This window comes from Lynx canadensis, chromosome C1 (assembly GCF_007474595.2).
Source record: "Lynx canadensis isolate LIC74 chromosome C1, mLynCan4.pri.v2, whole genome shotgun sequence".
Taxonomy (NCBI): domain Eukaryota; kingdom Metazoa; phylum Chordata; class Mammalia; order Carnivora; family Felidae; genus Lynx; species Lynx canadensis.
The window spans coordinates 27,622,970-27,650,140 of NC_044310.1; the positions used below are offsets into that span (position 1 = coordinate 27,622,970).

At 60.4% G+C, this 27,171-nt stretch overlaps 2 protein-coding genes across 6 annotated transcripts in view; both read right to left on the minus strand.

Annotated features, from left to right (window-relative positions):
• Nucleotides 1-378: 378 nt before the first annotated feature.
• EVA1B (eva-1 homolog B) lies at nucleotides 379-2,770 on the minus strand. The gene is made up of 3 exons (XM_030326041.1): nucleotides 1,818-2,770; nucleotides 1,310-1,415; nucleotides 379-1,081 (listed from the first exon to the last, which is right to left on the minus strand). The coding sequence occupies exons 2-3, from the start codon at nucleotides 1,374-1,376 to the stop codon at nucleotides 651-653; spliced, it is 498 nt and encodes a 165-aa protein (XP_030181901.1). The 5' UTR covers nucleotides 1,377-1,415; nucleotides 1,818-2,770; the 3' UTR covers nucleotides 379-650.
• Nucleotides 2,771-8,391: 5,621 nt separating this feature from the next.
• Nucleotides 8,392-27,171, minus strand: part of STK40 (serine/threonine kinase 40) — a 40,264-nt gene continuing 21,484 nt past the window's right edge. For all 5 annotated transcript variants that reach the window (XM_030326333.1, XM_030326332.1, XM_030326334.1 and 2 more), the window contains exons 3-11: nucleotides 26,404-26,489; nucleotides 25,913-26,056; nucleotides 23,278-23,505; nucleotides 22,347-22,399; nucleotides 16,887-17,002; nucleotides 12,876-13,020; nucleotides 12,612-12,731; nucleotides 12,089-12,173; nucleotides 8,392-10,736 (exon numbers count right to left, since the gene is read on the minus strand). In XM_030326333.1, coding sequence (XP_030182193.1) covers nucleotides 10,518-10,736; nucleotides 12,089-12,173; nucleotides 12,612-12,731; nucleotides 12,876-13,020; nucleotides 16,887-17,002; nucleotides 22,347-22,399; nucleotides 23,278-23,505; nucleotides 25,913-26,056; nucleotides 26,404-26,489 — 1,196 coding nt within the window. In that variant the 3' untranslated portion in view covers nucleotides 8,392-10,517. The remainder of the gene's footprint in view (nucleotides 10,737-12,088; nucleotides 12,174-12,611; nucleotides 12,732-12,875; nucleotides 13,021-16,886; nucleotides 17,003-22,346; nucleotides 22,400-23,277; nucleotides 23,506-25,912; nucleotides 26,057-26,403; nucleotides 26,490-27,171) is intronic.

The following is a 27,171-nucleotide window of genomic DNA, read 5'->3' on the forward strand; positions in this document are numbered from 1 at the left end:
TGCCTTGGTGTCGGGGTCCCGGGGCCTGATGTGTGCGTGCGTGCGTGTTTGTGTGTGAGTGATTGCCATGATGCATGATCACAGAGCATTTGTAGGGATGGGGGCAAAGTGTGCCCACGCCTTCGGCGGGAAGGAATGCATCCGTGAGGAAGGAATGCCAGTGATAACTTGTTCTTTGTGCGTGAGGCTGTGAGGTGGTGGAGTGTGTGTTTTTGCAGAGTCTGTGAACTGAATGCAAGCATGTGTGCTGAGGTGTTGGGTGGGTAGATGGAGGTGGTCAGCCTGGTGAAAGAGTCGAGGAGGGTCCCAACCCTGGGGCCCCCTGCAGGGCAGGAGCCTGGGGGATCTTGGGGGCAGGAGTAACGGAGGGAGACTGACTCACTGAGAATGCAGTTTTCATTGGTCACTTCATCTCTTAACCGGTCCCCAGAGAGAGGCTGGGGATCCTGTGTCCTGTCGTCCCCCACGGGCTTTCTGGCAGGACTGGGGGTCCCGGAAGGTGGGGATCCATGCGCAACAGCACTGAGGAAGCTGTGGGGGGTGGGGCCTCCATAGCACCGCAGGCAGGGGCAGTTCCAACGTCCTGGGGCAGCTCTGAGTTCACGCCCCTGACCAGTACTCAGAGTGCCTCGCAGCGGGAGCGGGACGGGTCAGTAATAGTGCATACGACCCAGGGTGCCTGTGGCCGTGGAGCTGGGCCCCAGCGTGCCAGTACCCAGCAGGTCCGGCTGTCCGGTGCGCCAAATCTCCCTCAGGATCCGCTCGCGCTCCTCCAGGCGCTGCGCCCGTTCCAGCTCCTCCGCCGACGTGAAGACGTTGACGCTCAGGGGCCCGTCGGGTTCGGCGGACAGCTCTGGGCCTGGGAGCGTGTCGTCGGGGCCCAGCCTCGTCACCGTGTCCTCTTCGTCCTCATCGTCGTCCTCCGGCTCCAGGGTGCTGCTGCGGGGGTCCCGGCGCGGAGCAGGGGCCCGGGGCCGCGGGCGGGGCGCACAGGAGATGCTGATGACTAGTAGGCACAGCGTTAGCAGCAGGCCAAAGCAGACTCCCAGCACGAAGTAGAGGCCAAAGCTCTCGGGGTTAGCTGGGGGTCAGAGGGCAGAAGTCATGCAGGAGCCCTGACTCCCCATTCCATTTAGGGGAGCTCCCCCCGCTTCTAAGTTTGGGGGCCAAGGACAGTACTCCTTATTTGAGAGAGTAGGTAGCCGCCCTCGGGCGGTGGGGGGGGGGGCAGGGAGGTGGGGAGGGAAGGGGTGGAGTGGGGCCTCAGAGGGGCAGGGAGGGGCCCATGCCCCCCGGGGCCCGCCCTCACCGCGAATGTGTGCGTAGGCCGCCAGGCTGTTGCTGAGCAATTCCATGTCCCTTCGGGGGGCGTCCATGCTGCGCTCCGGGGGTGGAAGGGCAGCCCCCCGGCCAGCCTGCGAGGTCAGCAAGGTCAGATCCCAATCCCCAGCCTAGAGCTGCCCCTACCCCGCTTCCTCCGGGCAGCTCCTCCCTGGAAGAGCAGCCCTAGGGCCCACCTTGGCGACAGCAGCTCCCTAACTTCGTTACAGACCTCGGCCCGGCCGGGGGGACCCTTTCCCAGGGCGCAGACTCCCCTCTAACTGGAGGGGTCAGGGGAGTGGGCCGCAGAAGACTCCGCCCCCTCGTCGGGTCTCCAAATGAGGCCCGGCTTCGACGTCCCGGCAGTGGGATGGAGGAGAGAGACGCGAGCGCCTTCCCCACTCCCAGGGCGGGCTCCCGGCAGGGGAAGCCGCCTCCCTCTCCCGTCCAGCCCGCCCCGCGGGGACCCACCGGCCCGGAGGCCCCGGCTCACTCACCGTCAGCGCCCCGCTTCCCCGCTGCCGGCCCCGGCGCGTCCGGCCGCCGCATACACCCTGGACCCGGCCGCTGCCGCCCCGTCCGGTCCCGGCCGCCCCGCCTGCCCCTCTCGGCTCCCAGGCCGCGGCAGCGCGGGCCGGACACGGGCCGATGGACCAGCCGGCGGAAAGTTTCCTCCGAGGAAAGAGGCGGGGCGGGGCGGGGCGGGGGGAGGCGGGGAGGAAAAGGGCCGGGAGAGGAAGGGGAGAGGAGCGAGCGACTGGGAGGAGGGGGAGCGAGGCCCGCGGGGCCGCCGGCTCCCCCACAGGAAACCGCTGGGGAGGCCGGTGGCAGCGTCCCGCCCCCAAGCTACCAATAACAACAATAATAGTAGGATGAAGTTCTGCCTGGGTGCCAGGCAGTGCGTGAGTGCCCTTTACGATATTCTAACAATCCTAGAACGTGAGTACCATTGTCGCCACTTGGCAGATGAGTAAACTGAGTCACGGAGTGGTTGCATAATTTTACCAAACGGTCAGGATTTGAATCCACTGCTCTCTGCCTCTAGAGCCCCGGGCTCTTAACCCCTCCTCTACACCTTGCTCTTCCTCCCAGGAGGCCCCCTCACCCAGGGAAGATTGCTCCTTTTCTCCAGTCCTCCCCCAGATTTTCAACTTACAACGGAGGGGGCTCTAATGCCCTCCTCCCAGGGCCCAGGCTGGGTGAGTGTGTCCAGCTGGCAGAGATCTTGTCACACAGGGTTAATGAATGTTGGAGTCCGGCTGGGAGCCAGGCGCAGGCCGGCCTTGCAGAGCCCAGCCTGGAACTTCTGGCACCCTGTGCCCTTCACAAGAGCAGGCGGCAGTGAAGTGACGCGTTTCGCTCCCGGATAAACCTGCCGATGCGGGATGCCGCCGCATCCATGCCCGCCTGGGCGCAGGGCTCGAGGGTACCATGTGTTGTGTGATCCGCGCGTGCGGCCTGAGGCTTCTTCCTGCTCAGACTCTCAGCCCCCCCTGCTGGGCCCCCCTTCCTGTGTTGGGGCTTGGGGTGAGGGGGAGGCCTTCTTGGCGGGAGCCTCAGAGAGGAGGAGGGAAGGAAGGGGGAGAGGAAATTGCAGACATAGCTGAAGGCTCTGCCTGAGGCCTGTGGGCCAGTGACCCCCCTCTCTGTCCAGGCTGGAGACCCCCCACTCCCAGTCCTGAGCCTGGGTTCAAGCAGAGGGCAGATCTAGATGGAGAAAGGGAAGACTGGCCCCCATGGGGGTGGGAAAGGACTCCTGGGTGTTTTGTGTATGTGCGCGGAGGCATTTCTGCCCATATCTGTGTGTGTGCACGTCCATTTTCGTGTTGTCTCTGAGCATTTGTGTGGGCATGGGTACGGCTGTGGATAAATCCATACAGCCACTCATCAGCAGATGCTGAGGGCATCTGCCCAGGACCTCCTAGTAATGGGGGTTCGGCCATAAACAGAGCACAAATGTCTGCCCTCATGGAAAGGACATTACAGACATTACATGATAAAGGTAGCCTGGGTGTTAAGGCTCAGAGGGTGGTGGAGAACACCTGGAGGGCACTGGAGGCGAGACCTGAATCCTGCCACTGCGGGATCTTGGGGCGGGGGGGGGGGGGGGGGGGGGGGGGGAGTGTCCGGGCAGGAGTGGGGGCCAGCTCTGAGGCAGGAGTGTCTTGGGGTGCAGTGGAGGGTGCTTGGACTTTACCGTCAGTGTGGTGGGGAACCCTGAGAGTCTCAGGGGAGCGTCACGGCTCCTGATGTACTTTGGAGAGACCCCCGTGGGCGCTCAGTGTAGCATGGGCCACGACAGGGAGAGCAGTGAGTGACTGCGGCCATCTGATCAAACAGCGCCCCGGGGCTTGGCTCGGAAGTCCCCCTGGAGGAGGTGAGGGCATCACCTTCAAGCGGTCTTCGGTCTTCAAGATAGGACCTCTGTTGAAGGCTTTCAACAATTCCCGCCTTGGACGTGGACGTGAGGGAAAATGTGGGGGGACGGCTTGATGTTGGGCCTGAACACCTGAGGGCGCTTCTGTGCGGAGCAGGTTTGGGGGCAGAGCTTCAGGCTAGATTGTTAGATACGCGATGTCCCCCACATACCCAGGGGAGGTGGCAGACGGGGGGGAAGCCGCCAGGGGTCTGGGCGGGACGCGCAGTTGAGGGCCCTCAACACCTAAGATGGATTGGACACTCGGGGAGCGGGTGGGATCACCTCTGGGGCCGGGAGGGAAGAGTAAGCCGCCGAAGCCTGAGCTCGGATGCCGCAACCTCGAGGGCTCTCGTGGAGGAGTGGGTGAGAGACGGGTGAGGTGGGAGGAGGAGTCGGCCGGGAGGAGGACAAGGGCGGCCATGCCACACTGAGCGGAGAGGCGAGGGTGAGGCCAGAATCTAGCCACTGGCTGTGGTACCGGTGGGTTTCCACGGGTGCAGCGAGCTGTGGAATGCCTCCCACCCGAGCGGACAGTGGCGCGTGCTGCGGCGGTGCTTCCGCGACCCCCCCCTTGAGGATGCTGTGCCTCCGATTGTGCCTCCCTTGGCACCTGTGTCTTCGTGGGGCTCCACGTGCGTGCCCCCCCCCCCCCGCCGGACCTATGAGGGCGGCATCGGATCAGGATACGCTCGTGTTAAGCCGTGAGCGTGCTATGCGGACCTCTGGAGATTGCTCCCTGCAGACACAGGTGTCTGTAGCTGGACTGGTGTGTGACTTGTGTATTTGGAGTGGGTCAGGCGTGACTCGGCCCTGGGGAAGCAGGCGGCCAGGCTGGAGCAGAGTGGGGGTTGAGCCGGTTCCTGGGCCCAGAGCGCCGCCTTCCCTAGGCGGGGGTTGCGTGTGGCCAGGCTCGGCTGGGTGGGAGAAGCAGCAGCCTGGCCCTGGAAAGGTTCAAAAGCGGCTGAGGGCTGCTCGGGGCGGCCCCGGGGGATGTGCCCAAAGGCCATCCATCCCCACAGCCCTCGTGCCCTCCTGGCCACCTGCCTATCTGCTTTTCGGCCTGCCTCGCGCTGCCCGCCAGCCTGGCCGCGGGTCTGCCCAGCCGCCTGCTTTCCTGTTGTGCTGCCCGGGTCTCTGCGCATGTATCACGGCCTGGCGTGCCTCCCGTCGGTCCACCTGACTTTCCGCCCTGTCTGCCGGCCTCTGACCTGAGGCCTGCCCGCTTGCGGGCTGCCTCTCCGCTTTCCTGTCAGCCTGTGACACTTGAAATTTGTCACCTTGGGAGGCACAGAGAGTGATCCTAAGATGAAACACAGGAAAGACAGGTCTTTTTTTTTTTTTCATGTTTATTTTGAGAGAGAAAGAGAGGGCACGTGTGTGCACACAGAAGGGGCAGAGAGAGGGGGAGAGAGAGAATCCCATGCAGGCTCCTCACTGTTAGCACAGAGCCTGACACGGGGCTCGAGTTCCCGGATCTGTGAGATCATAACCTGAGCCGACTGAAATCGAGAGTCGGATGCTTGACTGAGCCACCCAGGCGCCCCAAGACAGGTCTTGATGGGAGGTCAGGGGACTGAGAGAAACAGACCTCTGGGAAGGATCTCAGGGGGGCTGGCGTTTTCAAAGCCCCACGCGAGACACGACCCTGCCCCCTTCCCCAGTGGCCGAGCTGGGGATTGGCCTCAGCAGCTCTATTCCTGACACTGGGGCCTCCCCACTGAGGGGTTCAGGAGCTGATTAGGTCTCAGACGGAGGAGAGAAGGTGACCAACCGATGGCTTCCTCAAACCTGCCCAGCCCTCTGAACACCCTTTAGCCCTGGGACAGCTGCTGGGCAGAGGGCACAGTGGAGTTTGCACAATGAACAGTAACAGTTATGGGTACGAGTGCCCTCCCGGTAGCTGGTACTTGGCGAAGTGCTATGTGCACGTTCACCTTCAGATCCCCCGGTAACCGTGTGTAGTTTGTAGCATGATTCCCATTGTACAGAGGAGGAAAGTGAGGCTCAGGTCAAGCACGTGTGTGTGGTCATGTGGCTGTCAGGGGTGGGGTCTGGACGTGAACTTCGGAGCCCAAGCTCCCAACCAGCCTTCCACGGGGCGGTTTTAGGTCACGGTTCTCCACCCAGTCAGGCCCAAAGCCGCCTTTTCACCATATTTTATGTTGCTGCTTTTATGCCCCTGAAACGAAACTTATGGCTAATATACCCACCTCCACATCTAATTAAAAATACAACGTAATATAAACGAAAGGTAATGATCTGTGTTTGTGACAGGGTCAATTGCCGGGCAGGTGACAGCTCTGAGGCATTGGGACATTGCGGTGGTGTCACGGAAACGGTGAAGGGCTCTTGGTAAAGTTCTGAACAAGACCGAGTACCGATTTCCTCCACTTTTACACAGGGGTTGTGTTCCCAGAAGATTCAGTGTATGTGTCTGCCAGTCCTTTGTGTTTATGTATAAGAGGGAGTTAGATTCTTGGCTCTGGTCATTGTAAACAACTTTTCACTCATGTGCAGGATGTGGAATCTGCCTGCCTTGTGGGGCTGTCTCCGCATCCCCCCCCCCCAAATGCCAGCAGCACCCCTGTCATTCTGATAAGCTCCCCCCAACTCCCTCGCCCCCACACAGATGCACAGCAAGGAGTCCTGCCCTCATGGAGCTCAGCGTTTGAGGAGGGAAGACAGATATAACTAATAATCCGATACAGGATCTGATACGAGGCTGTGATAAGCCCAGTGGAGAAACACAGAGCAGGGTGAGGGGTTAGAGAAGGCCACATGTTCAGGAACAGCCTCTCTGAGGAGGTGACATTTTGAGCAGAGGGAAGCCAGGGAAGGGGCCATGTAAGTATCTGGGGCAAGAGGCTTCCAGAAGTAATAGCCTATACAAAGGCCCTGAGGTGGAACCGTCCTTTGGGATCAGCAAGGAGCCCAGTGTGGCTGGCACAGGGAGTGAGGAGGGGTGGGGGGCCCACAAGTTAGAGGGAGGCCAGGCGTAGAGCCCTGTGGTGTGGAGCTAAGACACAGACAGACATCTGGATGTTATCCTGCATGGGATGGAAGCCATCAGAGGTGTCAGCAGGAGGGGGACAAAATCGGACTTCCCAAAGGCTCATTCTGGCTGCCGTGTGGCCCTTGGGCTGTTGTAGGGGCAGGGTGGGAGCGGGGAGAGCAGGAAGCAACAGGAGGGGCTGGGAGAAGTGGTCAGATTCTGCCTGGCTGGTGACAGGATTAGCAGTGGGTTAGGACTGCAGGAGGGGCAAGAAGTCAAGGCAAGGCTGGTTTTGGAACCTGAGCAACTGAGCCACCGAGACTCCATTCCCTCCTTTCCCCACCTCAGAGAGCTGGGCAGCTCCAGTCTGCCTTCCCTGATACGCTGGAGACTGCGAGGTAGCTAAAGCTGATAGAAACTTCTCAGTTCTTGTTGGACTTCTCAGGAGCAGAGGAGGCTGTTGATCGCCATCCCCCCCCCCCCCCCACCTTTCTGGTACCTTCCCCTTCCGTGGCTTCCAGGGCTCACAATAAAAACGGAGGAGCCATCTGATAAGTTTAGATCAACGAACCAACAGTTCTGGTGTGCGAGCTGCACGCCAAGCCAGTTCTAGGTGCGGGGGACACGCTAGTCAGCAAAACAGAGTCCCTGCCTGTGTCGGTGAGTGGAAAGCCTGACCCATGCGTGTGCGCAGGAGACACCTGTTCACGGAACTGAGGCTGATCAGGTGGGGGGACAGAAAGGAGGCGGACATGGGGACGAGGCCCAGGCGCGGCCGCCGGCAGAGCCAGAGTGCGGCAATGGCGCGCTGGGGGCGGGCGTGTCTTCTGGCCGAGCATCCGGACAGGACAGCTCGACAGCCAAGTTATGGGTCAGGTGAGACGGGGGAAATGTGTGTAGACTTGGGAGTGACCAGGGAGGTGGGGGCCACTGGGCTGCCGGGTGGGCGTGGTGGAGGGTAGGGGCGAGGGGCCGGAGGCGGCTCTGAGTACCTGCAGAGACCCAGGGCCTTCTCACTCTTGCCGTGTGGATGCTTGACTGGGAGGGGGCTCCTCGGCGTGGAGCTCTGCTCCTCTTGTGTGCGGGTTCCCCAACATAGAAATGCGTCTTCCGGGGCACTGTGGTGTGCCGAGGGAGGGGCCGGCCTACCTCCAGCGTCACCGCTCCGTGCTCCATCCGCAAAGTCTAAATTCAGACAAAGGAAGGAAGGAAAGAAGAAAGGAAGGAAGGAAGCCCCGTGGCTTCCTATGGAAGGGAGCGAGGGGGGAGGGCAGTGCAGGAAAAGGCCTGCCTGGCCCTTCTTACCCCAGTTGCCCTGGACGGGCCTGTGGGCGCATGGGCAGTCTGGCTGGCCAGGTCCCCCCGACCCCAGATGGTCGCTCCCACATCACTACTCTGTGAGCCGCGGCCGCTCCGGGCTGCCTCCTGCCTGCACCGGTCCTGAGCAGGCCAAGCAGGGAGAGCCCCCTGGGGCACTCGGTGGGGGTGCGCACTAGTGGGTCGGAGACCGCCTGGGGAGTTCCGGTCCCCCATCCAGGCGGTGGCGCTGGTTGGGCGACTGGGGGTAGGGGTGCTGTCCTGGGTTGGAGGTGGGGGGGCGGGGAGCACAGACACACAGGTGAGAAGGGCAAGAACAGCAGACAGTACAGGCCACACCGGCTCCAGGTCAGGAAGTTTTATTGCTGACATGCAGGAAGAGTCCCCGTGTAGTACAAAAATATGTCTTTATACAAACTTTTTTGTGACTTTTTCTGTTTTGTTTTGTGTCTTTACGACAGGACCTCCCCTTGTGTGACGCCCAGTGAGGGCCGGCCCAGCCTCCTCCCGTTTGCTTTGACACAAACCCAATCAGACACGTGGGCTGACCCGGAGGCCCAGCCGGTCTGATAAGGCCCTGCAGACCCGGAGGGTATTGCTTTGAAGAGGAGGGGAGAGCCGACACGTGGCCAGAAGGCCCGGAGGGTCTGGGCAGGGGCCCGGCTGAGACCCTCACAGGAGGACAGTCCCAGGGGCTGGGAGCCCTAGGCCAGACTGCATTTCTGCTCCCTTGGGAGACTTTTTGAAATAAATATAGAAAAGAGGACATCCCCTGCCCCTGCAGCACAACGCCCTGGCTCTCAGCCGCTGGCCAGCCGATAGAGGCAGGGCTTCGTGCTCAGGGGGAGTAAGTGCTGGGCTCAGGCGGGCTCCCACAGACCCACTGAGGCAGAGGCATGAGGCGCCCAAGTGCTGGGATGGGGGCATGGGGAGGAAGGGGCATGGGCGGCCCTGCTACTGCTGGCAAGAGGTGGCCCCATTTTTTCCAGATGGGGAAACTGAGGCACAAGGAGGTTTGGGAACTTGCCCAAGTCACTCACAGTGAGTCAGCTTTTGGGGGGGGGGGGCGGCTCACACTCTGGGAAACAAGGTCACACAGGCCGCGGTCACCTCCCCATTGGGGAACGAGAACAGACAGGAAGGACCTGAGGGGCCCAGGGCTGCCTGGAAGTGCACACTCAGCCTTTCCGGGGGTGCCTGGAGGGGGTAGGCCAGAGGAGGGGTCTTTGCTTGGCCCTGGGCAAGGCCAAGTCCAGTGAGGGAGAGCGGGAGGGAAGGGCATTCTGGTGAGAACAGTGTTCTGGCAAGACGGGCATCCACTTCAAAATCTCGGCTCAAAAAGGGCAACAGGCCTGTTCTCAAGCCAGGCAGACCCCCCAGGCCCTGCAGCTCTCCCCACAAGCCCCACGGCCCACATGAAGGGGCCTGGCCAGGGTCTGCTGGGAGAGACACCCCATCCGTTATGGGGGAAGAACAGGAGGGGAGATGTCCCCACCGCTCCGCGAACACAGAGGGGTGTGGGGAGCAAGAGGGCGTGTGGGCAGGGCCCGTCTGTCCACGGCCAGCCCGGCACGCCCCTCCCCGCCCGCCCACCAGGCACCCCTTTCACATCTGTCAACGTCACCTCGGTACCACGGTGAGGGGTGCAGAAGGAAACCAGGGTTAACGCGAGGGTGTACAGCACCTCAGAGAAGCTACTGAGATGGGAGAAAGAGAACCAAGTCTAGAAAGGCCTCCCCATCACCAGAAACAGGAGGGACCGGTGGGCTGGAGGTGGGGGGGCCGGCAAGAAGGGGCTTCTGAGCCTGGGGGATGAGGAGGGGGCCCATCTGTGGGCGGTGGACTCCCTGCTGTCCAGCCAGGTGGGGGGGGGGCGGGGAGTGGCCATGGGCAGAGCCACCTAGAGATGGGAGAGAAGTTGGTTTCAGTACAAAAATAAATATATCTGAATTCTGCTTAAGATGAGGTGAAGGTTTTCCAAAGCTTGGACTGAGGGGCCCGGGGTCAGAAGGGGAGGGATGGAAACAGACTGGGGGTGGGGGGGGCCGGGGAGGGCGGTGGGGAGTGGGCGTTCGTTTTGGGAGCCAGCAGCGAGCTGCGCCTTCAGCTTATTTGTCTGTGGGGGGACAGCCGCCCCGGCCGGGCCGCTGGGCGGTGGGCGGGCTCCCTCCTCCTCCCTCTCACTCAGTCCAGAGACAGCATGGTTAAAGAGCCAGAGGTAGATTAAAACGTCATGATTAAAAGCAGATTAGTTATCTAGGCTTCTCAGATTAAAAAACCAAACAATCAAGCAATCATTCCCAAGGTAGCTTCGTGGTACCTCTGCTGACCCCCTGTGTGACCTGCGCTGTCCCTGCCCCGTCCCCGCCGCGGCCTGGGAGAGAGTTCGGGCCGCCTGCCGGGGGGGCCGGGGAGGGGGGGGTGCCGGGAAGAGGTTGGCGGGTGGTGCTGGCGCCCTGCCCGAGGGGGCTACTTGCGCAGGTAGCGCTGCGCCAGGATGGCCGCGTCCAAGGGGTTCATGGGCTGCGCGTCGTGGCCCAGCCGCCGCACGGGGGGCACGCTGCCGAACTGCCGCTTGGGCACCCAGCTCCGGGCCTCGTGTACGGAGCTCTTCTCCTCGGCCAGCAGCAGCTGCTGCCGCATGTAGTTCTCAAACTCATACTGGGAGCACTCCTCGGTCACCTTCGCCTTCGGGCAGAGACAGAGAGAGAGAGAGAGAGAGAGAGAGAGGTGGAGGGGGAGAGAAGAGCAGGGAGCCTGTGTTAGGTGACTCGGCTCCAGAGGCTGCCCTCCCCAGGCAGCAGCCCCTTGGACTGCGTCTGGCCGGGTGGCCCGCAGTTTGGGTCCCCGAAGCCCTCCACCCAGCCTGGACCTAGCCTGCTGGCCGTCCTGGGGGTCGCCCCAGCTGAAGCACAGGGCTGGGGTGTGAGCCGGATTCCCCCCTACCCCCACCCGGATCCTAACCCACTGACCTTGGGAGAGGTCGCATTACCTTCCTCAGCTGTGAAGAGGGGCAGGAGTCCCCCCTCAGAGGCGGTCTCGAGAGGCCGGGGGGGTGGGGGGCCCATACAAGTCAAGTGCCAAGAGGGGTCTGGGGCTGGGGGCTCACCACCTGGGTGAGCCTGGAGCACCCAGGCAGACGGTAGCAAACCGAAGTGGTCCGTCCCCATGCTGGTCATCACACGGGGAGGGCAGGGCTCTGGACTGGAACTTGGGGTCAAGTCTCAGCTCCACTACTTCTGAGCTGTGTGACTGGGAAGATTAGTTCACCTCTCTGAACCTCAGTTTCCTCTTTCGTTAAAGGAGGATAAGGACACGGGCCGCCCGGGCCTGTGGGGACGACCCACTGGAATGCACTGGGGGCGGTGGCACCTAGGCGGGGCAGGGCCTGCGACTCTCTCCTCAAGGGTCAGTGGGCTCCCGTGCTGTCCCAGGAGGCTCCTCCTGCAGTGGGGGGTGGGGGGGGGGGGGGGGGGGGGGGGCCTTACGGCAGCCCTCCCAGGGCTCACCGAGCCCTGCCCTCCAGGGGGCACCCTAAGATCACCTGCCAGCGGCTGTCTAGGGCCCTGGTTTCTGCCCCCACCCCAGGCCCGGCACTTTCTCCAGTGCAGGGAGCAGGAAATGAGAGAAAACTGGGAGAAAATGAATCATCTGGAAAGGGAAGAGCAGAAAGGCTGAGAGAGAGAGAGACTCTGTGAGTCAGAGGCAGAGAAATGTGGCTGTTTAAAGGGCCAGCACACAGCAGGGCCAGGGCTTGGGCAGCAAGAGGAAGCTGAGAGAGGGCCAGGCGGGGCCCCCACCTCCACTGCCCCACGGCGCTCTTGCACGGCTGCCAACCGAGCCGGATGCAAGGCAGGCCCCGGGCAGCTCAGACCGAGGACCTAAGTGTCCTTTTCCTACGTCAAAGGATGAGGCTGAGGCCACGGCGGCCTTGTGGCCTGCCGGGAGCTGCCATCTCTGCCCCGGCCATGCCTGCCTGTCCTCCCGGGACGCTGGTCCCTTGGGACTGGGTAATGGCCCATCTGGCCTTCCCGACTCACCTCCTGGGAGCTGTCTGCATTGCTCATCTGGTCGTCGATGTCAGGAACCACTTGCAAAGGCCCGCTCAGAGATGACAAGGACTGCCTGCAGGGGACAGACGAGTCGGGCTGGCCGCAGGCAGCCCTGGCCCCTGCTCCCCAGGCCCGCTGGCCGGAGCCCAGAAAGGCCAGGTCCCCACTGCTCTGAGACAGACCTGGGGGGATCACAGCTCAGCAAGTTCTTGACATGAATGACCTGTTCCCAAGCCTCAGTTTTCTCATCCAATAATGGGGGAACATCTCTACGTCACAGGCTGTCAGATAATGCCAATCCCACAGTTGGTATTGACTGGCATGCAGGAGATGCTCGACCCTGAGTTCTGCCGGCACACTTCCAATCTTGCCCATGGGGAAAATCTGGAAACCTGACTCTGTCTGGCAAAGAAGCAGGCTCAACCTCAGGCTGCTTTTCCGAACGGGATGGGCAGTGCCTAAGGCCGGGCAGAACCCAGCCTTCCACTTGGCCCAGCACCTGCCCGCTTACCACGATGCGATGATGGCACTGAGGGCCTCCAGGACATCGGCCGCGGCGAGGCGCTGCTGGGGGTCAAGGACCAGCAGTTTCCGGATGAGACACACGGTGTTCTCAGAAACCCGCCCGTCCCTGATGTGGCAGAGGGAGAGGGCTCAGGCGGTGCAGGCTGGTGCTGGGTCTCTGTGACCCACGACTCCAAGTCTCACTTTGTGGTTCCCGTCCCTCAAGCCTGAGGGCTGGGCCTCCCTCCCCTCCCCAGGGAGCAGGACTCACTCAGGGATGGTGTACTCGGCGGCCTTGATCTTGCGGAAGAGCTCCTGTGGGATGCTGTCGTAGAAGGGGAACTGGCCGTAAAGCATGGTGAAGAGCACCACGCCCAGGGCCCACATGTCGCTTGGCTTGCCCCGGTACGGCCGGCCTGTGGGGCACATGGACACGCACACGCTCAGCCCACAGCCGGGGAAGAGCTAAGTGCTGGGATTCCTCAGCCTACCAGCCACCTGCCTGAAATCCCACCCATGGGACCCCTCTACCTTGTCACTCTCCCCCTCTACCTCCACGCGGGCTGATGCCCCACCTTGGAGTGACTCCCGGAAGAGAAGGGATTACATTGGGCCTTGCGAAGGCCACCCACCTGCACACCGGCCCTGCTCTGCCAGGCTGCGAGCTCCTGGGGGCTGGGCCTGGGTCTGTGGCCCCAGCGCCCAGCAAAGCAGCTCACAGAGCAGGTGGCCAGTAGTGTGTGTAGAACAAAGAGCTACCCGGTTCGGGACCAGTTAGCCATCCCACCCCAATCACTATCCCCTCACCCCAAAGCACTTAGCCCAATCTGTAAGGATCCCCTCCCTCATCTTCCCCACTAGAAGGAGGTAAGTTCTCAGATGCAGGCGCCTCTCTGCTTGGCTCACCGCTGAGCCCCGGTGCCTAGCACGGACCCAAATATTTTGCTAAAGGAATGAATATCTAGTTAACTCTCTGTGCTAGTTTCCGTCCCTGCAAAATAGAAGGGAGCAGACATTTAACTGAGCATCCATGTTGTAACAGCACTGGAAGAGACGCTTTTATTTCATTATGTCTCCATCAAACTCCATGAATTAGATATTGTCTCTATTTTTCCAGAACGAGGCACGGGGATGTCACTTGTCCAAGGCCACACGACCGGCCACAGAAGCCCTGCTCCTCCCTCTTTCGGGGCAAGCCATCCACGCACCCACCTGTGCTCAAGCTCCTCCCGTGCCAGTCACTGCCTGACCTGTTCCCGCAAACAAAACAGAACCGAGGCCTTTCAAAGTTCCCTGCCCGCCTGGTCCTTGGACAGCATTCTGTCTGGCACAGCAGCTGACTCGGCGGCAGCCCAGACCCCAGAATGTGACTCAGCCCCCCAAGGGCATGGAAGAAATGCTGCCAGGCGCCTCAGTGTCACCTCCTGGGTACCAGGCAGCGCCTGGACATCCAGGATCCCTGGATGGTCCTGAAGTTGCCTGGGTGGCCACAGACACCTTTGCGATGGGAGATGCTGGTTCTGAAGGTCTCTCCAGGCCCACTGAGGGTCAAGCGGCTTAACCAATGGGCGTCTATGGCACCTGTGCACACACGTGTTGTTCCACGGGCCTCCTTCATCTAGTCTGTTCCTTCGTCTGCAAAATGGGACAGGAAGCCGGCCTCACAGGGCCACCTGGGGAGTGAGCGTCTCTTTGCCCTGGCTGGTGCGGCAGGCAGTTTTGTGGGGATGAGCCTCTGCCACGCTTTCTCCAAGGCTGTGTCACCCCGGCCCTGCCGAAGAGCAGCCTGGGTGACCTTGTGCGGCTGACCCCACGGTCAACTCAAGGGCAGCCCCGTTCTGGACCCTGCTCCACCATGTGGGGTCACCAACAGAGTCCGTCTGTGCTACTACTTAGTATGGCTCCAAAAAAGGCACCGGCTTGTCCTGCAGCAGCCGCAGGTGGCTCCTGCCGGGACGCCCATGAAAGAATCGGGGGCCAAGGATGCAGGGGCACCGCGGCCGGGGCAGTGTGGGCTCCCTCAGCCTGAGCCCCAGGACATCTGCCCGGACCTGGATGGGGGATGGAAGGCCCCCTCCAGCAGACAAGCTCTCCCGGGAGCCCTGCCTGGGCAGGCAACCTTTCCCTGAGCTTCCCTTTTGAGGGAACGCTGAACTTCAAGCCCTCCTTTTGTAATGATAATTGCAGCCAATGTTTATTAGCCAGACGGCAGGTTAAGGTTAAAGGCCTGATTTCATCCCACAGGACCTTATGAAGTAGGGGCTATTACCATCCCTGGTTTATAGACAGATGTGCAGTTGGGGCCCAGAGAAGTCAGTAACTTTTCCAACATCACACAGCTATTAACCAGACTATGAACTCTACGCTGGCAAGGTCACGTTTGCCCCTTCACAGCTCCAGGCCCGATGCCTGAGGCTACGTTCCGCACACAGAAGAAAAGTGGCCGACCTTGACCTCGGCTCTGAGCCCAGAGGGCAGGACATGTAAGTAACTAATCTTCCTGCTCCATCCTCTTAACCACACGGGGAGGGGAGGCGGCGATGCGTTCTGCTTTTAACCCACGAGGAGAAGGGGGCTGAAAGCCGGGTCTCTGGTCTCTGGTCCAGGGCTCTCTCTGAAGCACTGGGCTCCTGTTTTATCCTCCAAGACTGGCATGAATCCGGAAGGGCCAGAGACAGGCCACCGGCAGCTACAGGCAGTATCTGCACACGCTAGCCTGGCATCGCTGAGCAGGCCTGACCAAGGGCCCCTTGCCCCTTCTGGGGGCCCCTTCTGCCCCCAGCCCAGTCACAGGCCCCATGTCACAGGCCAGGTTCATCATCCTGGCTCTGCCACCCACAGGGATGAGCTGGGGAGTCTCGTGGAGGGTGTCCGGGCTGGGCCGGTCCCCAGGGAGTTAGGGTGCACCGTGGTGCCTGGATCCCTCTAGCAGGGCCACAGTGACTCCAACCCAAAGCCTGAGGTCCTGGAGAGTGGCAGTGCTGCCCAGGAGGGGCCTGGCATTGCAGCAGAGGCCTCAGCTGGGTGAGGCCTCCAAGGTGTTGCAAATGCTCTGGCGGGTTACGGCAGCCTGCTCCCCGCAAGGACGTGATGGCCTGGGAAGGGGCAGCTCTGTCACCGCGAGGAGGCGTACGTGCGTGCGTGCCAGGCATGATGGCCCCGGAGGCAACCTCGGAAGCTCCGTGTGGAATGGATGGGAACTGAGGTGGAGCCCTTGGTTCCCTAAGGTTCAGAGACGCGATGTGGCAAAGGACGCAGGGGAAAGGAGAGAAAGCCCAGTCGGACATGGGCTTGGGCAGGAGGCGGCCCCGGGCTGGAGCCTCAGTTCTCCCGTTTACCATTAGCTCTGATTTTGGGCAAGAGATTTGATCTCTCCTAGCCTTTGCTCATCTGTAAAAAAAGGACTTGGAATATTTTCCTCACGGGGTAGCTGTGTGGCTCTAAACAGATAATGTGTGTCGTGTGCTTGGCATAGCGCCTAGCGCTTAGCAATACGATCAGGAGGCAGTCAGTACACAGCTGGCTTTTTCATTTTGTGTGTTATCTGTCTCAGCCCCATCAGAAAGTCAGCTCACCATCCGCGGCAGCAGGGATGTCTGTCTGCCTGTTCAGTGTTGTATCTGAAGTGTCTAGAACAGGGCCTTCTACGGGGTAGGCCCTGGTAAATACAGGCGGAAGGAAGGAAGGAAGGAAGGAAGGAAGAGCCAACCCAACTAAGGCAGGGACAGAACAAAGGGAAAGAGGCCTTTGAAATGCAAACTCATGGTGGCACAGGGTAAAGACCTGCTCAGTGGCTGCCTTTTACACTTGAAATAGGGGACGATGTTCTCGCTCAGGCCCTGCTGGTCTGCCCCACCCCCCTCCCTCTTGGAGCAGCAGCAGCCACACGGCCCTCCAGCTTTGCTCTGTGTGCCTCTGCCCAGTCACACCCCCTCGAGTGCTTCTGTATCCTTCCAACCACAGCTCCAATGTCACTTCCTCAGGAGAGTCCTTCAAGTACCCATTGTTCACACTCACAGAAATATGTTTCATTCCTTCCAAGCACTCATCTCAGAGAGTAATTAACCAGGCACCGGTGTGAGGGTCACCATCTTCCTCTCCCATAAGGCCCCAAGTTTTGCACACAGAGGGACAGTACTGGTCTGGACCGCCACCGAAGCCCCGGCACCTAGCGCACCTAGCGCAGGCCTGCCCACGGACCCGCCCGGCTGAAGGAACCAACTGCTGCACACCCCGGCTGGGTGGGGGCCTCGGGGCCCGCTGCCTGGCACACCGCACGTACCGCTGAGCACATCTGGGCTGATGTAGGCGGGGCTCCCCCGCTGGTCCTTCAGCAGGTCCCCCTCACTCACAAGATGCTTCCCGAGGCAGAAGTTGGTGATGGTTATCCGATGTGTCCTGGGAGAGAGGGGCAAAGAATGAACAAACCTCCGTGTCTGTACCCGCGGGCGCCTGGCTGCCCCACCTCTCATCCAGGGAACAAAGGAATCACACCCACATCTTCTTCTGCTCCCCTGGCCCCCACCGCCTTCCTATGGCTGTGTGAGCAGTGCCATCGGGGGTGCTGACACCAGCCAGCTGCCCTTGGTTGTCACCACCTGAGCTGTCCCCTGGGCATCTGAGATCAGAGGAATGAGTCGCTCTGACCAGGTAAGTGCTCCAGAAGTACTCCCGGGAACCACTGCCCCGGCTGAGCCTGGGGGCTACAGTTTAGGACTCGGAACAATTTCAGAGATTTCCCAAAACAACCTCACGTGACATCTGGTTTGGAATGACCAGAGGTTTAGTTCAGCTCCCTCATTTATACACAAAGGAAAGTAAGTCCAGCAGGGCTCTGGAATCCACCCATGGTGCCGGCTTTGTTCCCTTTTGCTGATCCCTTTGGTCATCACCCTTGTCATTGTCAATCAGCATCACAGGCAGTACTAAAACTAATGCCTGTGGAGTACTCAGCAGGTGCAGGCCCTGGCTTGCGTGTCTGCTGTGGACTGTTTGCAGTCACCCCCTCATAAAAGCCTACGAGGGAGACTTTCTCTCTGTCCCATTTTCACAGATGATGCAGTTCAGGCACAGAGTAATAAAGGGGCTGGCCCAGGGTCACACGGCTAGAGAGCAGGATCCAAGCCTTGGTCTGTCTGGCTCCAGAGCCTGTACTCTGGACTGACACCAGTTGGTACCCATGTGTCCCTGACCAGTGCCCTGCCCCTGAGTTTCCCTTCAGTTCCATCAAAGCCAACTCACCCCTTGTCTTGTGCTTCAGACCCTCCTCTGACCTAGAAGACCACAGAACCCCCTATCTGAGAATCATGAGTGAGAGGAGCTTAGGGCTCTGATCCTTTCATGAAGCTCGCAATGTGCACAAAAGCAAGTGGCCCAGGGAGGACGCCTTACTCCACACCTTGGCTGTGGGGGTGGGGGTGGGCAGGTAGGCAGGGGAGGGCCAGTGAGGCAAGGCGCCTTGCCCCCCACAGAGGGCTCCATGTCGGTGGCTAGGCGGAGAAGCTGGAGGATGGCAGGAAGGGCAGCCCCGAGGGGTCCTCAGGCTGCCAGATGAGTCTCAAGGGTGAAGAGTGGGTCGGCTCAGAGGTATTGGCTGTGCGGGCCCGAGCACGGAATTCCCCGGGAGCTGTGACCAAGAGGCTGTGCGGGCCCTTCAGCTATCTCGGGGAATTCTGCTGGCAAAGGGCTTGGTACAAAACAAAGGTTAGTCTGTCCTCTGCATTCCAAACAGAAACCTCCGACTCTTGCTCTGCATACAGGCCTGCCCTGTCAGATGCCACAGAAATCTGCCTGGTGGCTCCCAGGGGCGGCTAGAGCCTGAGCGTGCGGGCCAAGGACACCACGTCAAGAAGCGGGCTGCTCCAGCTCTGGACCGCCCACGTCACTGCCCTGAACGTGGGGCTGCGCTTCGGCAAGGCCCCCACAGAGAGGAAGCACTGTGTTCTTCCCCTCTGCTCAGATGGCAGCTGGAAACGCATCCTGCAGGGGATGTCTCAGGCGCGAGGCCCTGGGAGGGGACCGCTCAGGGCAGCGTCTGGTGGGCTGGGGAGTTAGATTCCCCAGTTCCAGTCCCAGCTTGGCCATTTCCTGGCTGTGAGACCTTGGGCACGTTATTTAATCTCTGATGAAGCAAACCTCAGTTTCCTCATCTGTCAAACAGAATATTAGCACCCACTTCCCAGGACCGTGTTAGGATGTGACAAGAAGACAGTCCCAGGGAAAGCACGCAGCCCCGGGCGTGGTGACTAGTATCTGAGGGCTAGCTGCCAGCTCGGATTATCCTTTCCTCCTCAGATGGTGGGCACGCCTGGCAGGGACTGGTCATGGGAGACCCCGGGAAAGACCCCATCTGAGGCGGCAGGCGAGGGGAGCCACACTGTGACCACAGGCCCCGGAGCGCAGTGCAGGCTGTGCTTCCCAGTGACTGTGCCGCAGGCCTTGATGTCCCCTGCGTGGGCCAGGCTGGTGGGGCCTGAGGACACCTTGTGTGGCGGGCAGCAGGGCCGAGCCGGCCTACGCTGCCGAGGGTCTAGAGTCTGTCCCACGGGAAGCCACACGGTCAGCTCCGAGACCTCCCGAAGCTTGGCCATGCTCCCCTGCCCTGCCCCCACCACCCAAGTGGGCGGGAGGCACCCACATCCCTGGGAGCCCCCAGACCCCCCAGGCTCGTCCTGGCAGGAGGGGGCGAGGGCAGCGGGAGCGAAGGGAGGCAGCTCTGCGTCAGCAGGATCTGCTCTGCGTGAGTCACTCTTTAGTTATGACCCTTCGGGCTACCAGTGTTTTTCTCCTTTTCTAGGAACTTGGTGTGCAACTTGCTTACCCAAAAAGAAAGGAGGAAGGAGAGAGAACCCACAGCAGACCTCATATAACCCCAAAAGGGGATTTCAGGTTCCAACCCTTGCCTTCTCTCCAAAGCAGGGTGAACTCGTCACTCCAGCTGCCTTGCAAACACTTCTCCCCGCTTCCTCCCCTGGGAGCGCTCCATTCTGCCAGAGCAGAGGCCTCCAGCTCCCTGGCTCCCTGGCTCCCTGCCTCTGCAGCTGGTGTCAGGGCCAGACCTGACGGGCAGGCGAGGGCTGGAGCTCCTCCAGGTCGGCCTTGGACTTTGCGAGGGTGCACGCGAGAGGGGCGGGCTGTGCCCGCAGACACGCACAGGGCGGGCTGTGGCGTCCGGAGTGGGTCCCTCTGCACCAGGCGCGCTGCCCCCTCCCGGAGCACCCGTGAGAGGTAAGAGGTGGCCAGAACCTCTGTCCTTCCCAAGACCCAGGAGAGGAGGATCATTAAAGACAATGCAGCCAAGACACAGGCTCTGAGCGGGGTACTGGCGCCCCTCAATCCGAGGAAAACACACACCGGCACGCACACACGTGCAGACCAGACAGACAGACAGACAGACACATATGTGGAGGAGCTGCTCTAGCTGTACTGTCGTTATTCAAGAGAGGTGTGGCCTCCTGACTACACTCCCAGAAGACAGGGGGCCCGGAGAAGTGACGGGGGAAGCAGACCCACCACGGACACACAGAGGCCTGGAGGACTGCTATGGTTAGCGGCACAGGAGCCCGAGTGCGCCTTCCCACAACCCCCTCAGGACGCTCATTTAGAGCCAGTGCACAGTCGTGTGGAAGGCTGGAGGACACGGGCTCCGCAGCCAGATGTACTTAGGTGGTCCAAAGATGTGCCTTCTCTGGGTGAGCAGTGAGCCTGTGGTCCAAAGTGGGATGGTGACCGGGCCAACACCCCACAGCAGGCCAGGACCTCGCCGGACTCACCACTGGTGCCCCCACCAGCCACCCGACACCCAGCAGGCCTCGTCTCCTGGGGGGGGCGGGAGGTGTGAGCCGCAGGCTGTCTAGCACGGGGTGCACTTACGACGGGCCCGGCCCCATTAGGCAGTTCCACATCTGAGGCCAATCTCTACAGGGAGGTTTGGTCACCTCCACTTTCACAGATGAGGACACGGAAGCTCAGAGAAGCACTTGATCCCACAGCAGCCTCTCAATACACGGACAAATCAGTCAATAACAAATCATCAAATGAATCCCCACGGTCTCCAGGGTAACTAAGAGGGGGCGCTGGGCTCTGAGCCAGGCCTGACCCCTACGTCTGGCTTCTCCACAGCTTCCCCAACTCTCCCACCTGGCCAGGCAAGGGTTCGAGCAGCCCTAGAATTTCAGTTCCCTTCCCTCCTCCCTGTGGAGCATGACAGGGTAAGGTTTTCACTGCTTCACTTTCTCCAGCTGGCAGTCTTTACTCATCCTTTGTGAATTGACTCAGACGGCCAGAGTCTCTGCCCGCCCCGCCCCCACCCCCCCCATGGGCCCCAGCCAGTGCTTTCTGGTCGGCGCCCCATCGCACGGGGACTCTGGAACCATGTCTGTCCGCAGCATCCTCCCCACGGCATCTCAGGCCGGCACTGCAGGATCTGGTACCCCCACGCCTCCTCCCCAGAGGCCCATCTCCCTGCAGCTTCCCCTGTGACTGCCATGGCCCTGGATGCTTCACGGGGGCAATGGACCCCCGCCTGGGTGGGTGGCCCCGTCACGGAACAAATTGCCACACACACCACTTCTGCTCTGAGACTGATGCCTGCCATCTGCGAGCCCCCCCCCGAGCCACTGCAACACATGGAGGTGAGAGGGTGACGAGGGTGAGATGCCAGCCCAGGGAGAGTAGGGGAGGTGGGAGCCCCTCCCAGCCCTACACTTTCCTGGTCATGGTGGTGCCTGCTGGAAGTCCGGAGCCCCTGCAAGGCTGGGGCCCCTCCGCCTGAGGGGGTGACGGCCTGACGCAGGGGCCTTGTATGATCTCCCTCTGCCCGCTGACTGACCGAGGCTGCTAGGGTGAGCCACCCAGACCCCCTCCAAGGGGGAGCACCCTCTCCCTGCTGCTGGGAGTAGTGACTTCTGACCACTGAGCTGCATTCATTCCCAGGAAGCTTCCTTAGCCAAAGTAAGCCGCCCGGGCCACAGCCCTCATGCCCAGGCTGGCCCCTTGCCTCGATGTGGGACATCTGAGGGGCCCTCTGGATCTCGAGTTTTCCAGGCTGAAGCCCTGCTGTGACTGTACCACAGCTCCGTGTCTCCCCCCGCCCAATCCCACCCTCTCCCCTGAGCGCGCCTCCTAGTAACCCTCGGGAACACACATCTTGGAGTCTTTCCTGGGAACCTGACCTGTGACAAGGCCTTATTTTGTTCATCAGTCATTCCTTCAACTCATTTGTCCCTTTTGTATATTTACTGAGCACCCCCGAGGCACAGTGAATGGCCCAAAGAGGACATCTGGAGCCCTTCTCAGAGCTCCCTTTCTGTGGGCTTTAAGACTCCCCCTTTTTTTTTTTTTTTTTCTTAACGTTTATTCGTTTCTGAGAGAGAGCGCATGCACGGGGAAGGGGAAGAGAGAGAGTGGGGTGAAGGATCTGAAGGAGGCTCTGCCCTGACAGCAGTGAGCCTGCAGCGGGCTCAAATTCATACACCGTGAGATATGACCTGAGCTGAAGTCGGATGCTCAACCGACTGAGCCACCCAGGCGCCCCAGACTCCCCTTCTAAGCAAGTACCATGTTCCCATGTGGGAAACGGCAGAAGAAGCAGACACTGCACCCCCCGCCCCCTGGGATTCCTGGGGGAAGTGGGCTGTTTTGAGCCAGAAACACGGGGGCACTGTAGGGCGCTGGCAAGCTGCTGCGTGTGGCCCGTGCCAACCCCAACGTTACATCAAGAAAGAAGAAGAGAGAATCTTACCTTTTATTGAGCACCATGTTCCCAAGCTTCAGGTCTCTGTGCACAATGTTTTTCTGGAAAGCAACAGGCATGTGGTTTGTAATGCGAAGGTTAAGGCCATGGTTGGATCCAGCCTCTAAGCCGTGGGCTCTCCAGGAGTTGGGGAAGGCAGGAAAAAGCTCTATGATGTGTCTCTTTAGGCTCATGCCTTGATTTGTCAGCCACGGGCAGGTGAGGACCATCCTAAGGCTTCAACAACCGTGGGCAGGAATGGGGTAATAGGCGAACCCAGGCAGTCTCTGCCCCACCCGGGGCGGCTCCCCCAGGTTTCTCCCCTCTGGGCAGCAGCCAGTGGGGAAAACTACTCCTCTCTCCGCCTCCAGTAAATAGCCCGCTGGAAAACCAAACCACAGGCACCTGCGTGGATCTGCGCTATGAGATGAACCCTCCCGGTTCTGGCGAGCAAGCAGTGCAGGCTCAGCCTGCAGAAGCTGTGTGCCCGGGACAGGCCAGGCTCTCCTCACCTGGACCTCGGGGTGCCTGACACCCCAACCCTAGGAAAAGCTCAGAGACAGGCTGTGGCTGCCCGAGCGGGACCTCACAGTTGTCACCTTCACCGGGAGACCACAGGGCGGCCTCTCGGCGGCCGGGGAGTTGCTATGCTGCGCTCCACCAGGCTGCCCGGGCAGCACGTCCCCAGGAACACGGGCTGAGGCCTGCAGCCCTGTGCCCCACTGGGCGCACAGGTCATCCGGCCGCTTTCTGCCTGGATGTTCTGCAAAGCGCACCCGGCCGGAGGGGAGGGGCGGCAGGGGGGACCAGAGCTGCTTTCGCTGAGCAGCAGCAACAAGGGTGGACTTCTGCGGCAGGGGGACCTGGAGGCCTCTCGGTCACTAGGGCCCAGGACGCGCCGGGCAGAGGAGAAGGGACAGGCAGCGGGGCAGGGTGTCACCTGGTGCAGGGCCTCCACTACGCGCACCACGTCGTAGAAGATGACCACGGTCTCCCGCTCGCTGAGCCTCTTCTCCTTGATGACGTAGTGCTGCAGGTTGATCAGGTCGGCAGTCTTGTCGCTGAGGTCATGCGCACAGAGGCAGTCGAGGACGAGGCAGATGCGCTTCTTCATCTTCTTAACCATCCGGCTGGATTCTGTGTCCTCAACGATTTCACAGGTGCGGTCCTGGGGGGCAAGGGTGCAGACCCGGGGGCTTGGCCACAGGCCAGCAGGTTCAGGGCCAGGGGTTTGGGACTCTCCTCTGCAGCCGGATACACACACAAGAGCCTAGAACAGGCTGCACGTGTGGGGTGGTGGAGGCCCGAGGCCTGGGCAGCCTGGACCAGCGGACCGCTCGGTAATGCCCAGCTTCCTGTGTGCCAGGACCAAGCCCAGCCAGGGGCTGGGGTGAAAGCGGCTCAGGCTCGGGTTTCACGCTCTGATGCCAAAGCAAAGGGTCTGGATCGGGGCTGGGAATGTAATGCCAAAGGGACCTCCGAGCCCAGCGTCCAGGCAGCAAACCCAGGGCCCTGGCATTCCTCCTTCCATGGCACATCCAGGGATTCCAGCCACGACCAAGGTCCGAGGCGGTGGAAGTCAGGTGTTCTGGATGTCCAAGACAACTGCTTTCACAGGGAAGCGGGACTCCTGGGCAGCCATGTAACAGTGGGTAAGCTCGGGCTCAGGCCCAGCTCCCCCTTGTCCCAGCTGTGGGACATGGGGCAGTGCACCTCACTTTTCCGTCTCTGGCCCCTCATCTGTCAAAGGGACCTAGCACCCTGCCCTCACAACCTCACAGGTTGTGGAGAGAGGAAGACAACCCATGCCTGCTATCAGGAAGTGGGTTCTGTAACCAACATGTGATAGCAAGTTCTGGGCCCATTTTCCTTGCTGAAAAGGTGCCTCTTCTTCTTTTTTCTTAAGATTTTATTTTTTATTGTTTTCTAAAAAATCTTTAATGTTTATTTTCTTCTGAGAGAGAGAGAGACAGAGCATGAGAAGGGGGGAGGGGTAGAGAGAAGGAGACACAGAATCCAAAGCAGCTTCCAGGCTCTGAGCTGTCAGCATAGAGCCCGACACGGGGCTTGAACCCACGAAATCGCAAGATCATGACCTGAGCTGAAGTCGGATGCCCAACTGACTGAGCCACCCAGGCGCCCTTAAGATTTTATTTTAAGTAATCTACACCCAACACGGGGCTTGAACTTACAACCCCGAAATCAAGAGTTACATGCTCTACCAACTGAGCCAGCCAGGCACCCGACCTGAAAAGGTATTTAGTAAGACAGAAAACACAGGGACTTTCACTCTATCAGCTCAGGGAGGCCCTCAGTGTCATCCCCAGCAGACTGACGCTTGCCTCCGGGGAACCCCTGGGGACTGAATATCCACATTTCTCCTTCTGAGCGGATCACACCTCTTGTTCACTCTTCCCCAGAGGCCCAGCAGTGTCTGGCACACAGATGACTCCAGAAATGCTTCTAATCACGCAGGTTCTATTATTCAAGATGACATAAAGCAGGGCCAAGCTTTGGAAGCTATCAGAGATGAAACACTAAAGAAACACAATCCCGCTCAGTTGGGTTTCATGTTCAAGGGAAGCACTCTGATTTTTCAGAGTTGTCTCTCATTGCACATCTAATAATAAACACCTTAGTGTGTTTATGTATGGGAGTGGGGGGGGCATTTCCCCTTTATTTTATCCAGAAAATCAAGCTGACAAGAAAATGCCAATGATAGCATGTACAGGAACAGCTCGGGCTGCACACACTCCCATTCACCTTCCCGACCTTACAAGGCGAGCGTCCATCGCTGCCTCCATCCTACAGATGAGGAAGGTGAGATGTAGGCAGAAGTGACCTGCCTGAGGTCACGCAGCCAGCATTCAGGGCTGCCGTATCCAAAACGTCTGCGCCTCCCTGCCACCACACGGCCTGTCGAGGGCCAGGTGCCTCTAGCAAGAGTGGCCCTGGCCAGCGCGTCTAGCTGAGGGCTCTTCAGAAGCTGTGCGGGGGGCCCGGGCAGGAGGCCTCCTGGGCACCCTGAACCGGGCCTTCCTCATTTCCGGAGACACGATTTCGGTTCTGCCCCGAGGACGGCTCCTTTCAGGGCACAAGGACGAATTAGTACCTTCCCTGAAGGACCTGGCACATCTGAGCGCGAGGGCACAGGGACACTCGCTGAACTAACTGGAACGCCCGGGCAGGAAAAAGGACTGTCGGCACCAGAAACAACTGGTTTCGCCGCCCTCCCGCCCTGGCCTGGCCAGCTCTCCACACGACACACCTGGGAAGAGCCCGTGGGTCTGTAACGGACTCCGTGCTTTCCTCCCTTTTGGGAACAGCGGGTCTCCTTGGAGAGAACTGTGCACTCCTGCGAGGCTGTGGCCATCGTGGCCTGGACGCCCCAGCTAACGTGGCCGCAGCCTGGCCTCCCGCCCGCCCCACCCGGGAAGTCCTGGTGCGCCCGGCTGGCAGGGCTCCCAGGCGGCTGCGCGGGCGAGCTGCTCCAGCCACACAGGCGGCCCCCGCAGACCAGCCGGGGAGGGGGTCCGGGGGAAGGGTGGGGACAGGCAGCCCCCTCTGCCACTCACCTGGAAGAGCCCATGGTGGTGAACCACGCCATCCTGCGTGTGGAGGAGGGAAAGCAGAGAGTACTCGGTGTGTAACAGCATCTTGCCTTGCCTCTCCTCTTGGCTTTCTATTCCTTGGTCCCCCCTCTCCTCAAGGGTAAGGATCTTTAGGAAGGCACACACACAAAAAGACCAAAAAAGCCAAAAAAGCCCTTACTTTACAAAGCCGAGTGACAACGGGAGGAGCAGTGGGGCTCACGTTCTGCCATGCAACACCGCACGCGCACTCACACATGCACATACGACGTGCAAGGTTTTCCGTAGTGTGACGGCAGTGTGATTCCTGCTCTGGTGGAGCCCTTCGAATCGGGCCCGCTCAGAGCGAGACTGCGTGAACCCGACTGCCTCCCGGGAAGCAGCAGCTTGTTCGCAAGCGGTGGAGGAGGGGGGCGAGCAGGCTGGCAGGACGGCCCCGGGTCCCAGGCCTCCCCCACCCGGGGTGCTTCACTCACCTTCAGCTGATAAAAGTCATCTGTGCCATCCTTCCTCGCCAAACACTGCACGATGCTTGGCACCGGGGAGTTGCCCAGACGGGGACCTACGGCACACAGAGCCTCGGGCTTACTTTTCGAAGAAGCCCTGTCTCTCGTGGCACCACGCGGTCTTTCCGCTAGATCTCTTCTTTGGGAAGGTCATTTACATCCACTGATTTACCCCTCTTGTCTCCTGGGGGCCAGTTCTCACGGGCTCCCCTCCAGAAGTGGAGGATTTGATGTGCATCTGTCCGAGGCACACCTGGCTTTTACAGGCATGTTTCTCAAAAAGAGGGGTTTTCAGCAGTGGCTGTGTGCTGGAATCTCTGAGGAGCGTGTGTTTAAAAAAAAAGAGAGAGAGATCCCAGCTGCAACCTGGAGCCTCTGAATCAGCATCTCCCGGGTGAGAAACCAGAGCTTTGGCGAGTTCCCCTGGTAGTCTGAGGGGGCCGCCGGGCCCGTCAGAGCACCCGGTTTGGGGAACTTCTGTACTTCTGGAGATGTACACAGCTCCTTGTCCTTTGATGGCACCCCGCCTGAGCTTTCAGATCATACATAACTCAGACAATGTCACAGTGTCACTTAATGGCGCTTCACTGCTCTTAACATACAGCTGAAACTTCTTTTTTGGCTTCCAAGGTCTTGTACGATTTGGCTCCCGCCCACCTAACTGATTATGTTTCCCCACCCCACCACCATAGTCCAGCTACACTGCGCTCTTAGGTACTAACTTGTTAAGCCCTTTCC